The 27097-nt window shown below is 41.2% G+C and overlaps 1 protein-coding gene across 3 annotated transcripts in view; it reads left to right on the plus strand.

Moving 5' to 3' along the window:
• Positions 1 to 27097, plus strand: part of ATM (ATM serine/threonine kinase) — a 3174581-nt gene that overhangs the window by 147649 nt on the left and 2999835 nt on the right. For all 3 annotated transcript variants that reach the window (XM_044072618.1, XM_044072619.1, XM_044072620.1), the window contains exon 4: positions 6044 to 6189. In XM_044072618.1, coding sequence (XP_043928553.1) covers positions 6044 to 6189 — 146 coding nt within the window. The remainder of the gene's footprint in view (positions 1 to 6043; positions 6190 to 27097) is intronic.

A 27097-nucleotide genomic window follows, 5' to 3' on the forward strand; every position in this document is an offset into this window, starting at 1 on the left:
GTTTCCCGGGAGGTGAATAGGAAGTCTATTGTAGAATTCTTACTTGACGCTCCTTTGGTACCAAATGGGTTGTTGGTACTGAATGAAGAGTTGGCTGCACCGATACCAGTGCTGAAGAGGTTGGTGTCGAGGAAGGAGTATCTTTTCCCATCAATGTCAAGGAGACAGTCGGCATCGTGGAAGACTTAGCCAATTTTGAAGGCTGTTCCAAGGAAGCTATCTGAACCAAATGAGCGCGCTGTTTTGGATTTGATGAGGTAGACACCGCAGAAGAACTGGCTTCTGTTTTGGGACTAGAGTTAGCCACTTCAAACTTGAGAGATTTTAGAAGTCCTTTACGTTTGAGCTTATTTTTGTGTTCTGTGAAGGTTCTAGCGCAGAACCCATGACAGATGGCGCAGTCTTCCTGAAAATGGACAGCACCAAGACAGTACAGACAAAAGATGTATCCATCTGAATTTGGCATTTTCAGTTCACATTTTTGACACCTCTTGAAACCAGATGTGCCTTTAGAGGGTTTGTCGGCCATGAGAGAAACTAAGGCCACCTGACACACACACACACACACACACACACACACACACACACACACACACACACATACATACAGTGATTTTGATGCAGGCTCAATAAGGGGTTCCACACTTGAAATCTCTGCTGTAGGCCTTCTTTACCACCAGCCCTGCTCAGAGGTGTCTACAGAAAATTGCAGTAGACTATGTTGTGGCTCTGGACAGTCATGCCATTATTTATTTCATTTTCTTCACAATCAGAAGTCAGAGCTTTCCACACAGGGTAGCTGTAGCTTGTTTGGAAGCAGTCTGCTGTGTAGGAGAAAAGTGAAAATTATTACTGTGATCATTGTATTCTTTTTTTTTTTCATTTTCCTAACAATTACTTACCAGACATGTACTGGTAATCTTTTAGCGATATGAGTAAGGAGGCATGCTTTGTCTGTACATGTGGTACTATCAGGCTGAAGTATGTTACTCTGCCTTTTTTTTTTTTTACTTTTATCCCAGTCTGACATCAAAGGGGGGTACGCACAAGATGTCTGCCTTCTGGGAGTAGGGGGTAGGAGGCATGCTGTGTATATGTATTACATCAACAACTTTAAGTATGACTATAATCATTTGCTCTCTCATTTCTGGCCTACTGTACAACTACAGATTTACATAGTAGGTGCCTAGTATTTTTTTTTGGTGGGTGGGGTTTGTGGCAGTTACTATTTTGGATATGCTTGTTTTATCTCTCATCATTATCATCATCTTCTCAGTTTATTGGGAATACTGTTTTTGTCGCTTATGAATATTAAATCTTGGACATAGTTTATTCCTTCCTGGAAAGATAATAAGACTAATTTCTTTCATTGTTCAAGTTTTTTATAGGTCTTCACTTGCTCAAACATTTGGGGGGGGGGGGCTCTAAAATGTACCTCGGAGTATCAAGAACTTCATTACGTCTGAGACCTGGCCGCCTTATCCCTCCATTTTAGTTAATTTATTTCAGTTCTGTCTTGGCCAATTAGTGTATTGGCAGGATTTCGTAAAAATCTGAAGAATAAGACAAAGTGAGAAGACACAAGAAAGAAAGAAATCAACCACGTAAAATGGGGAGATCATGGTGGAAGGAGTTTATCAAGAGTTACCATCTATGCCTAGATTTAATCCCTAGTATTATGGATTTTCTGTATGACTTTAATGTCGGTATGAAAAAAGCATGCTTCATAAGTGCATTTCTAAATATGCAGAACACAAAAAAATCAAGGTGTGAGTGTACCAAGAAATGGGACTGTGCAGTACTAAATGATTACTGACATTCATGCTTGATAGCAGTAGATCCCTAATCCTTATCTGTTCTATATCTGACACTATTAGAATACTAGCGAACTAGTCTCTTGTCAGGCAGTCAGTGCTTACATTTAAGTTTCAACAACTTGCTATTGTTAAGCATGCAAATCCATATCGCTAAAATCTATTCTACCTCCCCACTGAGTTAACATTGTTTCTTAAACAAAGATATTCAAGCAAACAAGTTAGATAAAAGAAAGCAAACCATGTTAACATTTTCAGTTGCAAACATTGCATATCACATGTATGTTTTTATACTGTTGTTCTCAATCCAACATTACATACATTGATTAATTTCTGCCTTCCCTTAAACCTTACTTCTCCTCTAAAACATTATTCTGTGTGATTTGTTCCAACTTCCATTTTTCTGTGTAATTTGCTCCTAACCTTTTCTAAAGATTCCTTTTCCAGTTCTTTTAATTCTGTTGCAGTATTAACTACAAATATAGTTGGTTTAGACTCTTTATTTCCAATTTCTAGTAATTGATTTTTGGCAGCTACCAGAATTAAACTTAACATGACCTTACTGTGTGTAGGCAATTCAGATCCTATATCCCAGCTTAAAAAAATAATTTCCTTAGTTATATCCATTTGTTAACCCAATATTTCTGACAGAGTGCTCTGTATGGAATTTTTTTAAGTCTGCCAAGTTATTACACTTCCAAAACCTTTGTTCCCTGTTGCGTTTTTCTTCCCTATCACATCCCCAACATTTGCTGTCTACCTGAGGAAAAATTCTTGGTAGTCTGCTTGGGATATAAAAGTACGTATGCAAACACTTCCAATTAAAAATCCTACATCTTTTAGACTTTGCATATTTGGGAACCATACATATGCCATCCCATTGTTTCCCTATGAATTGCTTATCCAGTCAATTTTCTCAGATGTTTTCTAAGCTCCTCTTATTCCTGTAGTTATTGTGCAGTATTTTATATGTCTTACTACTTATCCTTTTTTTAACAACAGCTTGTCTTCTAGATGCATCTAAATACTCTACCAGAGCAGGACTTTCACTTAAGATTCCCTAGCCCTTTCTGTTTGCCTCTACATTGACATCAATCCCTGATAGCGAAGGCAATCTCTAGCTTGCACTGCAAATGTCTTCTTGGCCTCTTCCCATCATTTCACCTTTATGTCTGTATTTGTTGGGTTCATATTACATTATCAAAATTCCAGAAGGTCGAACACCAGATGTTCGAACTTTGAAGATCAAAATGCAATAACATTGAAACATCAGAACAGCAAATTTTTTCCCAGGGAAAAAAATTGCTGTTCCGAAAAACACACACAACACAAGCACACCAAAAACCTTATAAATCTACACTAAACCTTACATACAGAGCTACCTATGCACTAACCTTAACCCAAACCCTAACCCTAAAGTCCATTAGTATTGGACACTTACCTTACCCGCACCCTAACCCCAATGTCCGTCACAGTCACACACTTACCTTACCCGCACCCTATTCCAAACGTCCGTCACAATCACACGCTTACCTTAACCCGTTCCGTAACCTTCGCACCACAGTCGAGAAAATGTTGAAGCCGCAGAAACATTCAACCAAATTCTTTCCCCGGGAAAGAATTCGGACTTCCACGGCTTCGACATTTTCACCTTTTGAACTTCCAGGTTCGAACTTCTGATGTTCGACCTTCTGGAAGTTCGATTATGTAATAGGAACCCATATTTGTTTACAATACCTTGGTTTCTTTGCCAGTTTTTTTTCCAGTAAATTCCAGCCTCCTGTTGCTTATTCTCTGTATCCCGAATTAAGTCAGCCCTATTGGCAGAGTCTCCTTTCTCCATTCTTGTGTTGTCTTATTTCTTGGTATACTTTTCTGCTACTTTATGAATGCAACATTTTCTGTCTTTTTAATTTCTCCAAGTCTTTTGGGTTTCTAATACCATGATGGGAATGGGCCCCATTCCTAAGCCAAAGTATGGTTAAAGTTCATGAAATTAGTATTGTTTCAATCTTTGTCAGTAAGAAGTGCTCTTGGCAGCACCCGCAGTGTGCCCAGTATTGACTCCTGCATTTCGTATGTAGTTACTTGTATTGATAACATATCTAAATACGATTGTAGATTCTTTTTTATAAGACCTGTTAGTCTTACTACTGTTAGAACTGCCTGGGTATCTTTCCACATTGCTGTCATTTCTGTGTAGCAGCTATTATTCTCATCAAGGATCTGCATCCAAAATCTCACTCGCCTAAACTCTTGAGCTTCCCCTTGCTCCATCATCATCATCCCTTTCTACTTTGAATTATAGTTTTCTGCTGTTATGTATGTGAGCCTTAACTGTGTAGCTTTAAAATATCCCTTCAAATTAGTTGATCCTAAACCAGTAAGGTATTAAACTATTAACCTAATTGCAGTGTCACTATGTTGCAAGTCTTAACAGTTGGAAAAGAGATTTCAAACCTTGTATTAGTCCATTTCTTTAAACAGATCTTCATTTTAAGCACTTTGTTCCATGTCAGCATCCTCTTTAACCTCAATTTCCGTTATAGAATCTCATCTAGCCCGTTTTTCACCCTTGAGTTCTATTTCTGTTTTGTAATACTCCTCAGTTCCGTATGTCAGATGATCAGATCATTTATATCCAATTATATTTGGTTGTCTCGTGTCTCTGGCTAATGGTTATAAATACATAGCAAACAGTAATTGTGAAAGTGGACATCTGTGCGTAGTTCCTCTTGTAAAACTAAATGCTTCAGATAGTGCAGCACAACACTTCATCTTAGCTTGTTCACCTCTGTAGATGAAACTAAGAATATCTTCATAAATTCCCAGCTCACTCTTTCTAGCACTTTTTAGCACAAAAATCCAGTGACAGTAGTATATTAGTATTATCCAATACATCTATTTTTCACCATCCACTGTTAATTATTTCTATATATTCTAAGAGGAACCACTCATTTTGAAATGTCAAGAGTGTATTTGGTCAGCCTCTCTCTCTAGAGTGACTGAAGGATTTTCTTCTTCACCTGATATTATTACCATCTGCATTTTACGCTGCTTTCCGTTTCTTTGTATTTTCACAGTTGCTCTCTCTCTTGACTTTTTTTTTTTTACTTTCTTTAGCTGAAAACACTCCCACTGCCATCTTACATTCCTGTTGGCCATTTCTTTCTTGCCCTGCAAGCAACAGCTATTTGACAAGATTTGGAGGGAAAAAAGCTGTGATAACTACAATTTTCAAATAATTTAATGACAAAGCTTATTTTTACTACATTTTTTGTAAACAACTTTCATTTTTGAAGATCTTTTGGTGTATCAGTATTTCAAAATTACCTTTGTCTGAGTTCATCATTTTGGGACTGTAAAGGTAATGTTGTGAGGATTTTTTTGGAAGACTTCATCAGTCTTGTGCTTCCTTAGCTTAGCTGTGGCACTGCAGCATTGTCCATGAAATATGTGGTGATAGTGCAGTTCTCTGTAGTATCAGGTTTCCCCAGTTGACAGTTCTGGTATAAGGACTTCAAGAAATAAGTGTAGAAAACATATGTAAGTGGAAAAATATAGTTTTGCTGAAAAAAAACTTAAAACTTGTATGGAATTTGTTACTTTTGTTAACTAGGCCAACTCTAGTAGGGGCAGGTGTTTTTAACTAGTACTCCAAGGACATCAGTTTGTTTTAAGTTACCAAGTGGGACCGCATCTATTTGAAGCATCTGGAAATCAAAATGTGATCTGCAGGCTATAACTTGTTGCAGTAATCCACTCTGCTGCCTTTCCAACAAGTAAATTGTATCAGTACTTCAGATGTGAAACACAGGAGCTGAACATCTACCTCTGTCAACTGTGACCAAGGTTGTTTTAATTGCCTTGGTACCGGAAGGCTTGTTGGAACAAATGAGTGGATGTTTACTGGAGAATGAATGTGGCGGCAATGTGTGGAAACACCTGCTTGTATATTGCACTGATGTCAGTGGGGGGGTAGGGTAGTGCTTGGAGTTGTACTACTTAAAACCTTATCCCACAGTAGGAGGAAGACACAGAAGTAACTGTAACAGGATGCCTTGAAGAATTAGTTTAAAAAGAAGTTTAAGAGCTGTAGGTGACTACTTGGCCACCAGTTTTTCTTTTCCTGTCATTGCAAATTTCTGATGTAATGCACTGAAATCTGTTATGTTTCTTGAAGTGGATGTTTTATTACATTGCCCTCTTGCTGTCTGTTTTTATTTTAGATTTCTACAACGGTATATCCAAAAAGAAACAGAATGCCTTCAAACAGCAAAAGCCAATGTGTCTGCTATCACTCAAGCCAACCGACAGAAGAAGATGCAAGAAATCAGTAGTTTGGTGAAATATTTTATTAGATGTGCAAACAAAAGTTAGTATGCAAGATATTGTACTACTTTCTTTTTTTTTTCATTGTAGTCTGCTGTTTCAGATTTTGCAGTCCTATATTTACAGGTACATACTTTGCTAAGTAGATTTATGGGAGGTTAATGTGAAGCCAAGTAATTTTTCTCTTTAAAGTATTACATTGTCGTAAGCAGTGCTGTGTTACTGGAAGGGTTTCTTTACTGTTGAAGTATATTTTTTCTTGACCAAAACTTATCTTCGTTTAGATTACTGTTGTAGTAGTCCAGACTACCTGGATGTCTTTATGGGTGGGTTCCTTATGTCTGGCCCAGCTTCTAAAACTTAGAACACCTGCCTTCACTTGTGGCAGATGCTTTCTCTCCTTAGATGTCATGTCCCAGTATAAAATAGGCATATGGCTACACTATTTTAGAGCTTTCTTAAGATAGTTCATTTTGACTACCTTCATAGATGAAGGTCAGTGTCTGGCATGGTTAAGCCCGCTTCAGAGCTTAATACAAGTACCACACTGGAAACATTATTTTTCTTAACTGCATTATATTGGTCGTCTTACAGTTTTAGTTTTGCAATTGTATGACGGAGCTGAAGAAGATGAGTTGTATTACTGATTAGCAAATTCTCTACAAAGATTCCCATAATCATTTTGCCTTTTGTGTAAGGTCTGAACACAGCATGGAAGACTTCAGCATTTGACAAGGTTTCACACCTAAAACTATCTGATAGACAGCATTCCTAACTACCTCAACAAGACAAGGCTTTTGAGACCTATAACTTGTCTGCATTGACTTTGTAACATACTTCCCCAAGAAAAAACAACTATGAGAGAAAGTTGAAAGAGATGTAGGTGAGCCAGTTCAGGTGTGGTATCACAGACGCCAACATTTGACATACCTATACACAGACACCAAAGGTGCAAAATTCTTATGATGTGCAATGATGAGCTTTTATGTCTATGTAAGTGTGCCATTTTCCTGTAGAGAGCAGACAACTTGATGTTTTCTGCAAAAGTACTCGTACACCTCTCTGAAGACACTACAGTTCATAGCTTGGATGATTTAATCCTATGGCCTTTCATCATCGGTACACTGAGGATACGTTGAACATTTCCTGCTTGTGCCCGGGGAAGGTCAGAAGATTCTTACACTGCAGCAGTGTACATGATCTTCCAGTATCTTGGTTATCTCTTTCATGTGGAATTAGCTTGCACTTAAATATTAAGGTACACCTTGGAGTCCTCTCAACCTGCCTGCCTGCCATGGGTTAACCTATTACTAGTCAATAATTTCCTAAACTGGGTACTACACTTAAGATCATTAAGGAATTGCTCAAGGGACTTCCAAGATGGCTGCACACTCAGTAACAGCTTAATTCCAGCTCTTCTGTTGTTAAAACAGAAACTCTGAAAACAGGGCTAGTGTGTTTTGTCTTTTTGGGTAAATTTCAGTTACTGGCTAGTAAGTGTATTGCCTAGATGCGAACCACCTTACCCTTGTCTACGTCTTTGGTGACTGCTTCAAAGAAGTCTATCAGGTTTAGGAGACATGATCTGCCTTTTACAAACCCGAACTGGGTGGGATTCAGAGTTTGGAGATTACCAATGTCTTTGTTTATAAGTTCCATGATGATACGTTCCATGGCCTTGCAGACCAGGCTCGTCAGGCTAATGGGGCGGTAGTTCCCGGAGTCCATGGTGGCTCCCCCACTTGTGGAGTGGGATAACTGTTGCTGTGCGCCATTTAGCAGGCACAAAGCCTGAGGTGAGGCTATGATTGAACATGGTACTTAGGAGGGGTTCCAGTTCATTATGTAGTTTGTGTAGAACGCAGCCTGGGATGTTGTCTGGTCCCATGGATGCTGTGCTCTTGGCTTTGGAGAGTGTGGTTTTTACCTGTGCAGCCGTGATTACAGGAACTTTTCATTCTTCTGGTATAGAGGCGGGCTTTTTAGGGGGTGAGAGGGGGATAAAGTTAGCAGTGAACCTATCTGCCAGGATGTTGGCAATATCAGTTGGCTCTGTATATTTAGTGCCATTGTGCTGCAACTCGGAGCAGATCTGAGTGTTGCCATTCAGATTCTTGACATAGCTATAGAATGCTTTGTGGTTGTCTTTAGAATCAATGGCTATTTTGTTTTTGTAACTAGCTTTGGTGGATTTTATCAGGGATCGCAGCTTCTTACTTGGGCTGACCAGGGAGCTCCTCCACTCATGGGATTTTACTCTCTTTTGCAAGAGTTTCCTCCTTCTGTTGTACAGTTTGTTTATTGCAGGGGACCACCAGATTGGCTTCCTTTTTTTAGAGGATAGCGTATTGGTTCTGTTTGGGATAGCATGATCCATGCACTCATGTAAGTGCTTATAAAGTGCAGTAGTCGTAACTGTATTGTCCATCTGCATGGGTATCATGAAGTTTACCACTTCTGTCTTAAGAAGCATGAAGTTGGTTTTGGAGAAATTTTTTAAAATGGTTTCCTTAATGGGGGGTGGAGGCAGGATGTGGATATCTAGGGTAATTAGCTTATGGTTGGATCGGACCAATGAGGCATTGACTTCAGGTGTGGAACACCGTTCACTCATATTGGTAATGACCAGATCTAGGATATTGTTGCCCCTGGTGGGAATGTGGATAAGTTGATCCAGGGCATTGGAGTTTATGAATTCCAGAAAGTGTTGAGCGAAGGAGTTGGTACATGAGTAATTTTCCCCGTTAATGGTGGGGTAGTTGAAATCGCCCATTATTTGGGTGTTTGGTTGAACCCTAATATTTTCCAGTACATCAAGAAAAGAGGAGTGGGAATCCTGGGGCATGGTGTGTGATCTGTAGCAAGCTACAATTTGTATTGCAGTTTTGTCCAGAGTTAGTTGCACTTGGATAACCTCGGCTGCATTATGCTGAGCAACTAGTCTGGAGGTGTGGATATCCTTAATGAATATGGATACACCTCCACCTTTGGTGTTCCGGTCCAGGTTACATGGCTGAAAAGTGTGGTATGAGTTATAGCCTGGTAGTGCAGGGGTGCTCTCTGGAGCCTTGAACCAGGTCTCAGTCACTGCACAGATATCTATGTTCTCCATTTTAAGGAGTGCCTCGAGTGAGTGCATTTTGAGATTTAGACTTCTGGCATTGAGTGGCATCACCCTCAGTTTTTGCTTGCCTGTTCCTGTTACGGTGGTGAATTTGTCATTTGAACCTTGCCTAAAAAAGTCACTATAGGGGTGGCATATTACCTTCACTGAGGATGATGCCACAGTATGATCAAAAGTGATTGATTTCAACTACTGGTCATCTTTGTCGTCATTCTAAGGGGATCCATTGACTGTCATCTTGGAGGACATGGTTAACAGACCACATTGCTTTGCCAAGCATGGTCTGAACCTCTTCCCTCTTGCCTTTCAAATACTGGGTAACACTTTATCTACTCCATAGTGTCTTTTTTAGGCAATGCCAAATTGACAGACCAACCAGCATAGCAAAATCAACTCAATTGAACCTCAGAATGTTAATTCTCAATGCCAGGAGCATAACTTAAAAAAAAAAAAAAAAAAAAAAGACACTCCCTCCAAGCCCTCCTCACAGTAGAGAATATAGATATATGTGCAGTTACAGAGACCTGGTTTAAAGCAGAAAGGAATACCTTGGCCGTGCAAGGTTTCAGTGCCTTCCACACTATTAGACCAGTAACTGTAAAGACAAGGACTAAAGGAGGTGTTGTCTCAGTATGCATGAGTAACAAGCATGCTTCTAGATTGGTCAGACAGGGTGATGTGCTGGTGTTCCTCCACATGCAGATCACAATAGACAAAATCCTGTGCCATATCCCAGCCAGCTATAGATTACCCTTCGTGTCCCAAAAAGCTCAGACTGTATACTTACCATCCAGCCTAACACCCTAGTCATGGGAGGCATTAATTATCCCTCCCTAGAGTGGAATCCTACCCAGTCTCAAATCTACAGGCTCAGGGTTCCTGGACTTCATAAATTCAAACACCCTTGACAAAATAATCAATATGGCCACTAGAGGCTCCAATGTACTGGATTCTGTGCTTCCATATATGGGAGAAATCTGCAACTTCCCATGTCTCATCCTCCTTTGTAAGGTCCGACCATGAAACTGTTTCCTTCAGCCTCAAAAGAACTCTGTAATCCCATTAAAACCAGTAACAGGAGCTATTCCAAGGCAAATTACCTTTTATTAGATGATAGTTTGTCAAAATTCAATGCCCCGCAAATCCAGAGAACACAGCAGCCGGTGCTGAATTGCTCTCAGAAACTCTGTACAGCCATGTCAGTGGCTGCATGGAGATTGCTTTACCTACCAGAAGTAAAGCCTGGAGTAGCCACAGAAACAAACTTTCTTTGTGGCATCCCAAAGTAAACCGTATATACAACAGAAAGAACACACATATGGCAAAAATGAGGAAGGGTAATTCCCATAAAGATAGAAACTCTGTCATCAAAGTAAATAGGCAACTAAGCAGGCTGATTAGGTAAAGCAAAGCCAACATTGAGGTTAAGATAGCTTCCCAGGTGAAGGGTAGCCTATTACAGTTATGTCAGAAACCTCAAGTGCAGCTCACAGTAACTGGTGGTTAATTGTGCCACATTCACAGAGCCTGGCAGTGTAGCAAACCTGTTGTCAGACAAATTCATTTCCAACTGTACCGTACTCCTAACCATCCCCTCAGACATAATCCCTCCAACTATAACTAAGGAGCATGTACTGGTTGCACTCGCTAAGGTCAAGAACACAGCCTCACTAGGTCCCAGTAACATCCCAGGATGCTTCGCGGATACTGTAAACATGACTTATCATGACCCCTGGAGTCAAATGTAGTCTTAAAACAGGCTTTGTGCCAAATGAATGAAGGACTGCAACAGTCATCTCTCTCTCCATAAGGGAGTACCTTCAAGAGATCCTGGAAACTACAGACCTGTTAGTCTGACTAGTCTTATTTGCAAAACCATGGAAAGAATTATCATGGAATTTCTCAACGAGGACTTAGGAGTCCTCCACACCATCTCCATCCCAGTTTGGCTTTCTCAACAGAAGTCATACTTACTGAATCAGATGGACTTGTATGCAAAGGTCACTAAGGCAATAGATGAGAAAATGGTGCATACTGCCTACCTACATCTGGCTAAGGCATTTGATATATTATCCCACTCGAGCTTTGTCACCAGACTTACTTAACTAGGTATAGACCCCTTTATAACATGCTGGATAGCTAGCTGGCTTGCTGATTTGACCCATGAGTTTAGAATTGGTGAGGTCACCTCTATGAAGTCCACTCCTCTTTGGCATGTCCTTCTCGCATGTTAAAGTCATTGTCAGATGCCTTTGGCTACCCAGGTGTGCAGATTATTGCAAACTGCGAGCAGTCATATAATCCCTTCAAGATGGGAACAGCCTTAAAGAGGGTCTAATGCAAGCAAATGTTTGTGACAAAGTCATGGCTTAAAACTGAATACCAAGGAGAGCATTATACTATATTTTGCAAGTCTACCACCCTGGGTAACTATGACTTCAGTAAAACACCCTTAAAAGTTGATTCACTTGTCAGGGATCTAGAAAATCTTGTAGATAGCCTTCAACTAACATGTGTCCAAGGTAGTAAAAAAAAAAAAGCAAAAACATATCATCTAGGTCCAGACAGGTCATCATACACTGTACTCGGCCCTCATCAGGCTTGGAGTGTAATGTCCCCTTCGGTGTATATCTGACCAGATACATGCAGGTTGGAATGTCCACAAAGGTTCCTAAAGAAAATACAGTGAGAAAAAGTGTTCTCCACTGATGGTCTCAAAGCCCGGTCTGTTTACTCTGTTTCATACAGACTTCTGAGAGGTGATCTTTGTCTGGCATACAAGGCATGCCTGAACCCTGTTTTGATGAAACCTTTGGACATTTGCAAAACAGCATCAGAACTTCTAGATTAAATTACCTGAATTTTGCTTGCCATGTAAATAAGACATGCTGGAGCGAGACATTCTCTGGAACAGGCTCTCCATCCGTGTGAAGCAGAGTTCCTCCCTATCCCTATTTAATCACAACTTGCACCATTGGATGGGTAACTGAAAACTCACCATAGGTCTGCCTCCTATGTCTCTGATGAACAAAGGCAGTCAGTAAGTCACCACCTATATAAATCATATTTTGGGTCAAATTTGGGTTGCACGGCTAGCCTTATAAGGGCTCTAATGGTCATTGGTCTAGTGTACATCAGTGAACCTGTTTTTTAAAAATCGAGGAATTTACAAAATGAGTAATGGCAATTATTTGGGAGTTGTTAAGGAATTTAGAAATGTCTTTAGCAGGAATAGCTAGGGAGTGAGATAAAATAAAAGTAGAGTTTAAAAATAGAGTAAAAATAAGAGAATAAGAGTGAGATGGTTAAGAAGGAACACATTATTTAGAGGGACTGTCAAAGGATAAAGTATTACAGAATAAGGGGAATCTCTCAGAAAAAGAAGTAGAGGCGAATCTGCAGTGTGCTAAAGAGAAAATAAGGAACTACTTGGATTATGTGCATGAATTTAAAAAGATTGCTGTTAAGCAACTGTATTTTGATAACTCCAAAGCACAAAAACTTAGCACAACGATTCAGACAACAGAAAGAGAGCCTGTAGATGTATTGTATATGTTTTGGAAATTTTATGAAAATCTGTACAAAGCAGAGAAATGTGGAAATCAGGAAAAAGCACAAATAGAAATATTTATGGAAGAATTAAACATGCCAACATTAGAGGCAGATTTTTAACAGTTAGAAGGAAATCAGACAAAAACGGCAATGTATAACCAATCTACAGGAAAGTTTTCAGAAATAAATGGTACTGATGTGGAAGTTAGGAAGCTAGGAAAGAGGAGAGTGATAAATATCTGGAAGGTTTTATCAGTATTTTAAAAAGAAGGGCATCACCAACATCTTGGAATAAAGCTGTGGTGGCTGTATTACTAAAGATGGTAAATATCTATCAGAGCCAGCTTTATATGTGGCCATTTTGATTCTAAACCATGATTATAAAGTGTTTGTCTGTAATGGCTAAAAGAATGGCAAAGGTATTCCCAAAATGGTAGATATGGATCAAAGTTGTTTTGTCGAAGGGAGGCAAACATTTGACAATTTTAAAGGACAAAATGATTCTGTTATTAAATGCTCAACTTCTCTGGCCTTTTTCTCTCTGTTTACCGTCCTTGGTATGAATAAACAACAAAACAGCATGTTGATTTTTCTTTGATTGTACTCTATTTCTGTATTATTGTTTTGTGGAGCTTTTCTCCCCAGGTCTCCACTGAAAACAGGCCACCAGTCCAGTTGGACACTACCTGGTAAACAAATGTAAATAAAATAAAACATTTTAAATTGACTGCTTCTCTCCACTAAAACAGTGCCTTACTCAAAAAACTTTTAGCCTGCCCTGGAAAAGCTTGCTGCAGTCTCCAATTCATTGTTGTCATCAAGGCCAATGAATATAGGCAATTTTCTGGCCAATTCCCTCCCCAAACTGACATCACCACTACTGTCCATAAAAACCCACCCATGCTGTAATGTCACAGCTCCCTGGTCCTTCCCCTACCCATACAGAAAGTAAAGGCTAGAATAAGGAAACAGTACACGAGTCAGCAGTAAACCGCTCAAATTACCCTTAGCACTTTGAAAGCTGGGGAAGTTAGGTGTGAAGGGGGAATGGGAAATGAGTCAAAGTAGTAAATTCAGGCTTTACAAGAGAGTGGAGTTTAGCCATTCTAAAAATAAGCAACAGTAAAAAGCACTTTGAAAGTCTGTTCTGTGGCATTTACCCTGTTTGTGTTTTAAGTAGTCGTTGAACGGCATGAAATGTTGCACTGCTGTCTTTCAGTCAGTTTGTTTTTAAGTATGCATGTAAAATCAATACAGTGGCAGGAGCTTTAGGAAGAATGAGGCCTGCGTGATATTATATTTACTTTTTTACAGACAAGTACTGCATTGTGGGATACCCAGAGGCAGACTAAATCAGAATTACTTCAAGATTCCAGACCCCATGTGGTCAGATGCCAAAATTACTTATAAAAATATTTAAAACCCTGTAAATAGTCCCAGAGTGGTGTTAAACTGTAGGAAACACCAAACCTTAATGAAATAAACATGTTTTTGTGTGTGTGTGTGTGTGTGTGTGTGTGTGTGTGTGTGTGTGTGTGTGTGTGTGTGTGTGTGTGGTTTTCCTTGAATAGAACAGATATGAGCCAGAAAGAAGCAAGTACCATTATTCTTTGTGGGTCTCAGTGTAAAGAAAGCATTCGACAGAGTAAGCTGGGATTTTATAAATAGCACAGTGGAAGCATTTGCATTCCATGACACAGTAATAAAATTAATTAGAAGGGTATATGAGGGATTGAAGTTGAAAATTAAAGCATGGGGAGGTTTCTCTCTAATACATTCTGTCTGAACAGAGAAACCAGGAAAGGGATGTCTTTTTTGGTATTTGCATTGCATTTAGAACCATTGTCAAAAAAGTAAGGGGCTAAGAAATTCAAGGATATAATCGGTATGGTAATCAAGATATGTTGGCTTTATTTGCAGATTTTTAGCTGATAAAACCAGAAAAGCATATATCATTGAAGTTGAACATTCTGAGACATTAAAATAGAATGAAGGCTTTAACTGTAAACTATTGGTTCAGCAATACCCATATTTATGGGGACATGATAAAATGAAGTACTGGGAGTATGGGTTAAAAAGGATTTTATTAAGGTTGCTAAAGATATGTGGGAAGAGACTAGACAAAGATAATACAAAAACTGAGGAACTAGAAGCTCTCGTTTATGGATATGGATAGCAACATACAAGTAGTGAAAATGTTTTTAATCCCCGAAAAGGTAATAGAATGGGAAGAGGCCAGTAATACATTTGGACTGCATTCCCTATCGGGGATTGATATCTGAGTAAGGCAAAGACGAAAGGATAGGGGAATCCTAAGTGAAAGACCAGCACTGGAAGAGTTTTTAGTTTAATCTAGAATAGAAGCTGCTGTTAAAAAGGGATAATAAGTAGGGCATATAAAATATTGCATGATAACTATAGGAATCAAATGGAGGAGGTTGGAAAAGACTGCAAAGAGAGATTGCCTAAGGAATTCATAAGAAAACAGTGGGAGAATATATGTATGGGTCCCAAATATGCAACAAAGTTAGGAAGATTTAAGATTTTACCTTGGAAGTATTTGCATAGGTATTTTTATATGTAAAGCAGACTCCAAAAAACTTTTCATCTTGTTGATTGCAAGTGATGGAGGTATTATGGGGAAGAAAGAGGTTATTGGGAACATATTTTTGGGAGTGTAATTAATTGGCAGGCTTTAACATTTCAGTACAGACTTCTCTGACAAAAATACTGAGTGTCTGAATGTGTACTGAGGAAATTTTTTTTGAGCTGGGATACAAGATCTGAAGTGCTTGGATATAGTAAGAGTTTATTAAGTTTAATTCTGGTACCTGCCAAAAAAAGCAATTACTAGATAATAGAAATCCAAGTCTAAACCAACCATATTTGAAATAGTGAATATAATAACTGAGATAAAATAGAAGGTGAACCTTTAGAAGAGGGTAGGAGCGAATTACATAGAAAAAAACGGGAACTGTGGGAACAATGCATGCAGAGTAATGTTATGGGGGAGGAATGATGTTTTTTAAAGGAAGGCTGGAATTGAGTGACTTATATAATGTTGGATTGGCAATGACTGTACAGAAGATTATATGGGATGTATAATGTTTGTAACCGAGAATGTCACTATGGTTTGTTTTCATTGTATATAAATGTATCATTGTCTATGTCATAAGTAATAATTCAATTAAGTGTTGAAAAGGGACTTCCAAGATGGCTGCACATTGAGTAACAGCTTAATTCTAGCTCTCCCACTGTGAAAAGAGAAACTTAGCAGAGAAATCCAGTAAACTTAAATTTCTGGTTAAATTTCAGTAACCAGCTAGTTAGTGCATTGCCTGGATGCCAGGAAAATTGAAATACAGAGGCCCTGAAGGAAAATCAGCTACAAAAGTTAAAGAAAAACACTGACTGTGAAAAGTACTACAGCTGTTCAACACAAAGCAGTGCGAGCTCCAAACATGACTACCAGTAATCTAGAGGAAAGTATAAGGCAACTGCACAACAGACCTGATTAAAATAAATGAAACATTGATGCAGTATAACAACTCAAACAATAAATGGCTGGAAAAAATGGAAGAAGCTTTAAACAGATATTCAGATAAGTTGATAAGACTGTAGAACACAGAGGTCAAAATGAAGAAAATGTTGGCTGAATATGAGACCGCACAAGATGTTTCAAAAAATAATAGAATTAGAGGACAGACCACGTAGGGAAAACCTGAGATTTTCTGCTGTATCAGAGAAGCTGAAAGGAACAGACTGCATTATGAAGGGACAAATAAGCAACTGCACTGGTGTTCCACAACAGGAATTGTTAATTAAAATGCCAGATCATGTGTGTGATCCAAACCTGGCTAGTAGAAAACAACCTAGACCTTTAATAGTGAAGATGCAATCTTAAGGGCAGAAGGAGTTGATTCTGACAAAATTGTGGCAGAAGGATTAAAAGTGGGAGAAAACAGAATGTTTGTGGAGAATTACTAATAATTCTACATTAGGCAGAAGAAGAGTAAATGATTCCATTATTCATGGAATGTCAAGAAGAAGGCGTGAGATTCAAACTGCTGTACCCAGCTGACTTGAAAATATTTTTTTCCTGGAAGGACAGAATAGTTTTTCAATGAATTACATGCTAGGGAAGAAATACAAAAATTTGTACATCAGAAAGTGAGCTGTGAACCCAAAGGGGATTCTGCTTCTTGTTCTTCTGGTAATAAATACCACACAGAGAATGTGCCAGTGAAACATTTTAGTGTTTCAATATAAAATGCTTGAGTGAAGGAAAAAAAGAGTTGAGTAGAAGAATCAAGAGTACATTAGAAAAGAAGTGGAGACCGGATTTCGAAGATAGAAATGAACAGGAATAGAACAAGAGAAACATGCTTAATGTTTTGAAAAATACTCAGAAGAGGGAAAGAGGAGGGGGAAGTTAACTGCAGGTAAAACAGTTTCTTTCTTAATAGTACCGTTTTATTGGTGCATGATTTTCTTTGCATGTTATAATGTAAAGTTTTCTCAGTTATTTTTAAGTAATGGGGCTATTAATGTAAATAGGTTCTCCTCTTTGTTTTTCTTTCTTTCTCCCTTCTGTCTCTCTTATTCAGCTTTAAGAAAGGTAGGTACTGCAATGTGTAAAAAAATATGGTTAACAGAGCATGACAAAAGAAAAAATAGTTTGCCTTTTCTCATTCTTGCATAGGGGAATGGCTGGGTTAAGGTCATTAGCTTACTATAGTAACAAACTTTAAGAGAAAGCAAGTAAATGAAAAAGAATAATATTATAATGCTTTTTTCTAGTAAGCAAATATATGCTTGGCAGTTTTCTGAGTGGTTCTCATATCACTAGCAGATAAATCTGATAAGTGAAATGGTTTGGTGAAGTTGTTTTCTAAAAGCACTCAAGTGTTTTCCCAGCTGAGAGAGCTATAAAGATAATGACAAAGCCAGACATCACTTAATAGTAACACAAGCTGTACCAAGCATCTTAACCTAAAAGAAAGGTTATCCATGCTATTTCAAGCCTCTGTGTGCAGCTGTCAGTTTGGAACATTTGTTCCTATTATGATGGTAAAACTTCAATATTTGAAGCTGTACATAGTTTTGTGTGTTGTTATTTAGTAGGTTTAGAAAGGTATTGTGTGTGTGTGTTTGTATTTTTGTTGGAGGGCTTTCAGTAAAACCATTTTGTAAGATGTGACATATGCTCAAATGGAGATGACAAACAACTGTGTAAAAGATCAACCTGCCATTCAGTATATACATGTAACACAAAAGCTGGAAGTAGACATACAACAAAAAGCTGTTATACATAAAAGGTAGGAATAATAACTTTTCAAGACTATGATGCTTTGTGTAATGTCTTTAAATGTCAGTGGTTTCATATAAATACAAAAAGAGTAGTGAACTAGATTAAAAAATGTAGAATGCAAATACCCATACTACAGGAGAAACAATTGGAAAGCATTGAACATAAGAATTTGATACAGGAAGTTTTTTCAGGATGGTTATTCAGTGGAATACTAGGGGCAAAGGAAGAGAGCACTAATAATATTGCAAGAGGAGCTCCAATAGTGACAGAAGAGGATAAAAAAGACAATAATGGTAGATTTTTAGTACTAAAGGGCTATTGGCTTGTATTTGTATTCCACCGAAAACTGCTATAATGGAGCTTAAAAAAATTCTGGGAGAAATTATCAGTTTTCAGCAAGGAATATTACTTATAGGTTGAGACTGGAATTTTGATTTGCGACAGTAAAGATGTATCTGGTAGGACCAGAAGGGAAAATGTAACGAGGGTAGATTTTTGAAGAAATTTGGCATGAAAGATGTGAATTCACTACTAGGAGTTCAGAGTGAATTTACATATTATTCCCCAAGATAAAAAACTGGGCTAGGCTAGACCGAATTTACATTTCACAAGAGCATGTGCATTTAATTTAAGGTTTTGATGTGCACCCAGTAACTATTTCAGATCATGCGCCAATAACTAAAATAAAAACACAGGGTAATGAAATAAAAATGAGACACTGGCACTTTCCCACCTATCTGTTGAAAAGAGATGTATTTAAGGCATGGGTAGTGGAAATTTGTTCAGGAACTATCAGAGAAGATAAAAACCTTTTCTGAAAATATAGCTAGGAAGAGAGAGAAAATTCAAGTGGAGTTTTGGAATTAAAAGAAAGGGAGTTAAGGTTAAAAAGTATCAAGAATTTAGAGGGATTAACAAATGTTAAAGTATTGCAAAATGGAGGGAATCCCACAGAACAAGAGGAGGAGCAATTGCAAAATGCTAAACAGAAAATAAGAGGTTATCTTAATATGCATGAGTTTAGAAAGATTACTGTTAAGCAACTGTTTTTTTTCATTACAATTCCAGAGCACAAAACTTTTAGCACAGTGACTCAGGCAACCAGAAAGTTAAAAGGGCTGTCGGTGCTTAAGGAAGCCTATAGGTTCATAGGTAGGTACTAGGCTGTTGGCCCTAGGGCCTATACAAGCCTAACCAAAAAGGTACCCAAGAAAATTATTTTCCTGTGCCCCTGTTGAGCAGAGCCACAGAGGTAATCTCTGGGGTGAATTTCCTATTTCCCATCCAATCATCAAGATTTTTCTTGAAGAGTGCTAATGAGGAGCTTTGTTTGATATAGATGGGTAGTTTGTTCCAGAGTATGGGAAGTCTGGGACAGGAATCTATCCCTCCTGCATGTTCTGTTTATTGTGGTGACAAGGTTTAGGTCCCTAGAGCATGTAGCTCAGAGGGATTGGGATTTCTTTAAGTGGAGCATGTCCAACAGCTCTGGGTTTGACATAGCTTTGTATGTTAGGCAGAGACCGCCTCTGAGTAGGCGATATGCGACGGAGTAAAGCTAGAGTTTTTTGAGACTGTCTGCGTAGAGCATTTGTTTGAGGCTGGTAATCCTCTTTGTGAGGTATTTCTGCGGCCTTTTCAGTTGTTGTAGATGTCTTGTGAGGTACATACGAAAAGGGGCGTTGTACTCTATAATGGGTCTAATGAGTGACAAGTAGAGGGGAACAATGACCTTTTTTTCCTGGATGGGAAACCTTTTGTGATGAGGTGTGCCATGTAGAAGGATTTCCTGACCACTGTGGCGATGTGATTATCAAAGGAGAGACTACTGTTTACCTGTGTCCCAACGTCTCTCATCACACTTTCGGTGTTAAGTAGACCACCACCTATGTGGTAGCTCATGGGTACAGAGTTTTTACCAAAGGGGATGACAATGCACTTTTTGGCATTGAGCTTGAGGCCATGGCTTTGACACCAGGCATCTGTCTCAGTGAGGCCCTTTTGTAGGATGTCCACATCATTAGGAGTTTCAGTTATGGCTCCTAGTTTGCAGTCATCTGCAAACTTCATTAGCCAAAGACCTTCTATGTTAGCATGTACTTCAGAAAAGTAGATACCAAACAGGAGAGGACCCAGGACTGAACCCTGTGGCACACCACTTGTCACTAGTCTGAATTTGGATTTGTAATCTGCTACTTTCACAGTGTGGGTTCTGTCAGTGATCCAATTTGGCAACCCATCTTGTGATATAGGGATTTATACCTAGTTTAGTGAGTTTATCTACAATTCCAGAGTAGGAGATGGTGTCAAAAGCCTTGGCGAGATCTAGATAAGCTGTGTGAACCACCTTACCCTCGTCTACGGCTTTGGTGACAGGTTTAGGAGACATGATCTACCTTTTACAAACCAGAACTGGGTTGGGTCCAGAGTTTGGAGATTATCAATGTCTTTGTTTATAAGTTGCATGGTGATGCATTCCATGGCCTTGCAAATCAGGCTCGTTAGGCTAATGGGGTGATAGTTCCCGGGGTCCATGGTGGCTCCCCCTTTGTGGAGTGGGATAACTGTCACTGTGTGCCATTCAGTGGGCACAAAGCCTGAGGTGAGGCTATGATTGAACATGGTGCTTAGGTGGGGTGCCAGTTCATTTTGTAGTTCATGTAGAACGCAGCCTGGGATGTTGTCCGGTCCCACTGTTGCTGTGTTCTTGGCTTTGGAGAGTGTGTTTTTTTTACTTGTGCAGTCGTGGTTACAGGAACTTTGTATTCTTCCGGTATAGAGATGGCCCCTTTAGGGGGTGGGGAGGTAAAGTTAGCACTGAACCTATCTGCCAGGATGTTGGCAATATCAGTTGGCTCTGTATATTTAGTGCCATTGTGCTGTAACTCAGAGCAGATATGAGTGTTGCCATTGAGATTCTTGACATAGCTACAGAATGCTTTGAGGTTGTCTTTAGAATCCGTGGCGATTTTGTTTTTGTAACTAGATTTGGAGGATTTTATGAGGGATCTCCACTTCTTACTGAGGCTGACCAGAAAGTTCTTCCAGACATGGGATTTTACTATTTTTTGCAACAGTTTCTTTTTTCTGTTGTAGAGTTTGTTTATGGCAGGGGACCAGCAGATTGGCTTCCTTTTTTTGGAGGATAGCATCTTGGATTTGTTAAGGATAGCATGATCCATGCAGGCGTGTAAGTGCTTATAAAGTGCATTTGTGAAGGATTCAGCAGTCGTACCTCTACTGTCTGTCTGAATGGGTGTCATGAAGTTTGCCACTTCTGTCTTAAGAAGCGTGAAGTTGGCTGTGGAGAAATTGTTTACTGTGGTTTCCCTAATGGGGGGGATGAGGGCAGGATGTGGATGTCTACGCTGATTAGCTTGTTGTCAGATCTGACCAACAAGGAATTGACTACTGGTGTGGAACACAGGTCGCCCATGTTGGTAATGACCAGGTCTAGGATATTGCTGTCCCTGGTGGGGGTGTGGATAAGTTGATCTAAGGCATTGGAATTTATGAATTCCAGAAAACGTTGAGCAAAAGAGTTGGTGCATGAGTAGTTTTCCCAGTTAATGGTGGGGTAGTTGAAATTGTCCATTATTAGGGTGTTGGGTTGTACCCTAATATTTTCCATTGTATCAAGAAATGAGGAGTGGGGATCCTTGGGGCATGGTGGGGGATCTGTAGCAAATTACAACTTGGATTGCGGTCTTGCCCAGAGTTAGTTGCACTTGGATAATCTTGGATGCATTATGTTGAGTAACTAGCCTGGAGGTGTGAATATCCTTAATGAATATGTACACACCTCCACCTTTAGTGTTTCGGTCCAGGTTAGGTGGCCGAAAGGTGTGGTATGAATTATAGCCTGGTAATGCAGGGGTGCTCTCTGGAGCCTTGAACCAGATCTCTGTCACTGCACAGATGTCTATGTTCTCCATTTTAAGGAGTGCCTCGAGTGAATGCATTTTGAGGTTTAGACTTCTAGCATTGAATAGCATTACTCCCAGATTTTGCTGGCTTGTACCTGTTAAGGTGGTGAATTTGTCATTTGAACCTTGCCTAAAACGTCACTATAGGGGTGGCAAGGGCCTTAGCCAGTATCTGGAATCCCAAGGGTGACAGGTGCAGGCCATTTCTGGCAAAACATCATGGTCTGTTGATCATGTCATCCCAGACAGACAGATACTGGATCCCCTTAGAATGACACCAGAAGCTTAGCCAATTGTTGAAGTCAATCATTTTGTACTTGTACTGCGGTATCATTCTGGGTGATGGCAGGATACTACTCAGGGCTAGGGTCATACCTGCCTGGGCTACAAGATTGGAGTAGTCCAGGGAGGTGCGTCTCAGGTCATTCACACCAACATGGACAATGACAGAGTCATATTTGTACTTGAGTGATCTGAGTGTGTGCGTTATGTGGTGAATCCTGGCACCCGACAGGCAGCTGACAGTAACTTTCTCCTTGTTTAGCCTGGTGAGTGGAACATCAGTGTGCCCGACTGTAGAGTCGGCTATGACTAGAGTGTTGGGTACATTGCTATGCCTTATAGTCTGTGGTTGTGTGTCGCACTGAATTTGTGGGCTATTTGTCATTTGGGTTGTGTTGGGGGTGGAGGTTGCATGCATTTCTGCTTTGGAGGTCTCTGTTGCTTGAGCAGATCTTTATTGAGAGTCTCTGCGAATGTATGTGTGTGTTTTGTTGCTATATGCTTGATGTGCGAGTGTTCAATCTCGCCGTTTGTTCTTACAAATGGGTGTCGGCCGCTTAGCAAAGCTCTGCATCTAGGAGAAGCTCGAGACCAACCTACCTCCCACAATTCCCTCTACCTCAGATCTAGTTTGCCGCTGCAACCGATCGCATCGATTTTGAGAGCTCTGACCAACTTGGGAAGATAAGCTAATTTCTTCATATATTTTTCTGGTGAAATATTCTGTTTTTTGTTGGGAACTTATCTTTAGTGTGTGTGTGTGTGTGTGTGTGTGTGTGTGTGTGTGTGTGTGTGTGTGTGTGTGTGTGTGTGTGTGTGTCTAGGGTCATCCTTGTTGGCTACACCTATATATATAATTTATATATATACAGTTTAGTTTCCTTAGGGCCAACCCCTCCTAGTTTCTAGGTTTAGGATTGATACTGGCAATTTTTATTGCTGTGTTAGTGGACTTGTATCTAACTTTCTCAAAGTGTTATTTGGTACTTGTACAGTTTTTTCTTTCTCTACAGGATGTCTGAAAAAGCCAAGTCTGGATTCAAGAGGTGTCAGTGTGGGCAGAAGATGTCTGTCACTGACGACCATAGCTCCTGTGTCTACTGTCTTGGCCCTCTCCATCTACAAGAAGACTGTTCTATCTGTCATTCTTTTAGTGGAAGGGTCATGACAGATAGACGCAGGAAGCTTATGGACAGGCGTCTTTTGAAGCCTGCCTTCCAAGAGGCGCTTGACAAGTCGGACCAGGCTTCTAAGTCCTCGGAGTCGAAGACATCGGAGCCCACGTCATCGGCTCCGAGTTCTTCGCTTAAAGTTCGTTCACCGGTTCCACAGGCTTCGGGGCCGAGTGTCGAGCTTCTTACTGTGACCGAGCCTCGAGTCTTGGAACCGGTGTCGGAGCTTCCACCTCCTGCTATATTGAGGTCGGTACCGTCCTCGGTTCCTTCGACCCGTTCTTCCAGGCCCCTCTCCGACACCGACGTAGATTGTGTGGTGCAGAAGTTAATGGAGAACACGGCCCTGTCCAAGCTCATTTCAGTCTCCTCCCAATTGGTGTCGAGACTCGAAGGCCTTCCCTTATCTCCATCTGGTCCTCCTCCGAGGCCTACACTGCTTTCGGAGCCGGGAGATGTTGATCTGATGATAGTGGAGCCCTTGGTGCCGGAACCGTCCCTTCCTCGGTCGGCACCGTTGACCTCGACTCCGTCGGAACCATTAGCGGACTCGCGGAACCGACGATCCCTCCTTGGCTCCGGGACCGAGAGTCGAACCGATCTTTCGGTGCCGACTCTCCCCCTCGGTGCCTCGGCATGGATCACTTCGGCTCCGTCCTCGGGGTCGATGCCCTTGGCCTCCGCGTCGGAGACTCTTCCGCGTTCTTCGGAACCGGGGGACAACCACGTCAACAGAAGCAACTTCTCTCTCCCATAAAGGTCCGTTGTCTACTTCTGCACCCACGACTACCCATAAGCGTAGAGCACCAGTGTCTCAGCCACTCCCAGAGGGAGCCCCTTCTTCCTCGGAGGCCTCACCGGAAACCCCTCCCGATGATGTTCCGAGGAAAAAGTTGTGCAAGAGGAGGCACTTAGATTCTCCACAAGAATCTTTAACATCTGATACTGACTTAGATGAGTCAGAAGGGTCCCCAAAATCACCCTCAGAGGATGTCTCCTTTGCTGACATCCTGGAGATCCTGAAGCAGAGAGGTGATTGGCAGGCCCTACCCCCTTCTGAGGATGAGTCGGTTCTGCTGAAGGCATTCGGTGCTCGCCCTTCCTCCTCCTGGGTCACTCCGCCCTTCGAGTTAATGGAGTTAATTGCTCGAAGGGATTGGGAGGCACCTGACACAGTGGAGCCAGTTCCCAGGAAACCTAACAAATACATAACTGCCCCTCAGGACAAGTCATACCTTACTAAGGGAGTTCCAGTGGACGCTATGGTGGTGGCCGCAGCCACTAAAAAGGAGATGTCCGAATCTTCCTAGTCTGTCCATCCCCATAACAGAGACTCTAGGACCATGGACAGATATGGGAAGCGCATTTTCAGTTCAGTGACTTTTTCCATGCGATCGCTGAACTACTTGACACACTTCACACGATTACAGAGGGATCTAGTCAAAGAGTTGGGAGATACCCTCCAGGGTAGTACAGATGCTGCTGTCTCAGACAAAGTTACAGCACAGCTCAACACCCTTACATCCATAGTGAACTCGTCCATAAGGCTCATCTCGTATGCGGCCGAAGGGTCGAGTAGGGCTGCAGCTTCAGCGATTGCTCTTCGTAGACAATCCTGGATGCGGCTGTGCTCCTTTGCGGAAGCCTTCAAGTCTTCCTTTACTAACGCCCCCTTTGATAGTGCCACTCATTTTGGCCCCAAAGTAAAGGAGACCCTAACCCGGTGTGAGCAGGAAGGAAAGACTCTGCTGTCGGAGTCCGTTTTTCCACCCCATCCAGACCGTACCCCAAAGGGCAACGAGGTGGAAAAATGTGGTTTCGTAAACCCCAGGGTTCTTTCCCAGGCACACAGGGTGATGCCCCCCCCAGAGGCAGAGGAGGGGGCAGAAATGGAAGACGCCGCTCTGGCGGCAGAGGGGGTCCGCAGAACCAAGGTGACAGGGATACTATCCCTGGGAAGCCTTTCCAGCACTCCTGAGAGGAGGCCCGACTGTCCTGCTCTGGAGGCAGTCGGGGGTCGCTTAGCTTTATACCCTCAGGCCTGGCAAAGCCTTACTTCAGACAATTGGGTAAAAAGCATTATCACCAGAGGTTACAAAATTCCCTTTGTATTTCCCCCATTACCACAAAGACGGTTTCCAGATGTACCACCCCATCTGCGAAAACCAGCAGCTATAGAAATCTCAAAGCTGCTAGAAAAAAAGAGTCATCCAACCAGTCCCGGCGGACCAAAGAGGATCCGGAACTTACTCAAGGTTCTTTTTAGTTCCAAAAAAGACAGGGGACTGGAGGCCAATTCTGGACCTAAGCAATCTCAATACGTTTGTGAAGAAAGAAAAGTTCCGGATGGTCACGCTTCAATCGATCCTTCCGTTTTTACAGAAGGACGACTGGATGTGCTCAATAGATCTCAGGGACGCCTACTACCACATCAAGATGGCCAGAGTGTCCAGAGATCATCTGCGCTTCCGGCTGGGAGCCAGTCACTATCAGTTTCGGGCCCTGCCCTTTGGTCTAACCTCAGCCCCCAGGGTTTTCACCAAATGCATGGCAGTGGCAGCGTCTCACTTGAGACGTCTAGGATTCCGGGTGTTTCCATATCTAGATGACTGGCTCCTTACCGCCACCACTGAGCGTCAACTGATACAGGCCAGGGACTACACAATCAGCCTTTGTGCTCTATTAGGGATTTCGATAAATTTTGAAAAATCTGCATTACAGCCCTCACAGCATATTTCATTTATAGGCGCAGATCTGGATACCCGTTCTTTGCTAGTAAAACTACCCTCTGCAAGAATAGCTTCCCTACAACATCACGTATCTCTCCTACTATTATCCAAGAAGTCCCCAGCCAAACTAGTCCTGAAAGTCTTAGGGCTCATGTCAGCTTCCCTCATTGCAGTTCCCATGGGGAGGCTACAAATGAGAATTCTGCAATGGCTGCTTTTCACACAGTGGTCGTTCCAGCAGTTACCGCTGACACACGAGATTCACATAACAGAGTCCTGCAAAACACACCTGTCTTGGTGGTTACAGGATCACAACCTCATCAGCGGCCGACAGTTTGTGTTACCCAACCCAACGGCCACGGTGACCACGGACGCTTCCCTGATAGGGTGGGGGGGCATCTTTCAGGGAAAGACAGTCCAAGGCGAATGGTCCAGCTTAGAGTACAACCTGCACATAAATGTTCTAGAGATGAGGGCAGTGTTTCTAGCGTTGCAACACTTCTCCCCCTTTCTACCTCTAGGGACTATTGCAGTACAGATGGACAACATGTCCGTAGTCTGATACATAAACAAACAGGGAGGAACCAGGTCTTACCAGTTGTGCAGAGAGGCCATGAGAATTTGGCAATGGGCAGAGTCCACGGGTCGCTTTCTAATAGCAACGCACATCCCGGGGTTATCCAACGTCATAGCGGACAGGTTGAGCAGAGCCATCCTGTTACCTCACGAGTGGTCCCTCAATCAGAAAGTGGCGGAAAGGATATTCTGCAAATGGGGCCAGCCTTGCTGCGATCTGTTTGCGTCTCCAATGAACACCAAATGCTGAAGCTACTTTGCCCTTTTACTCCCTCCAGG

This window comes from Protopterus annectens, chromosome 5.part0 (assembly GCF_019279795.1).
Source record: "Protopterus annectens isolate FY-2018-M chromosome 5.part0, PAN1.0, whole genome shotgun sequence".
Taxonomy (NCBI): Eukaryota; Metazoa; Chordata; order Ceratodontiformes; family Protopteridae; genus Protopterus; species Protopterus annectens.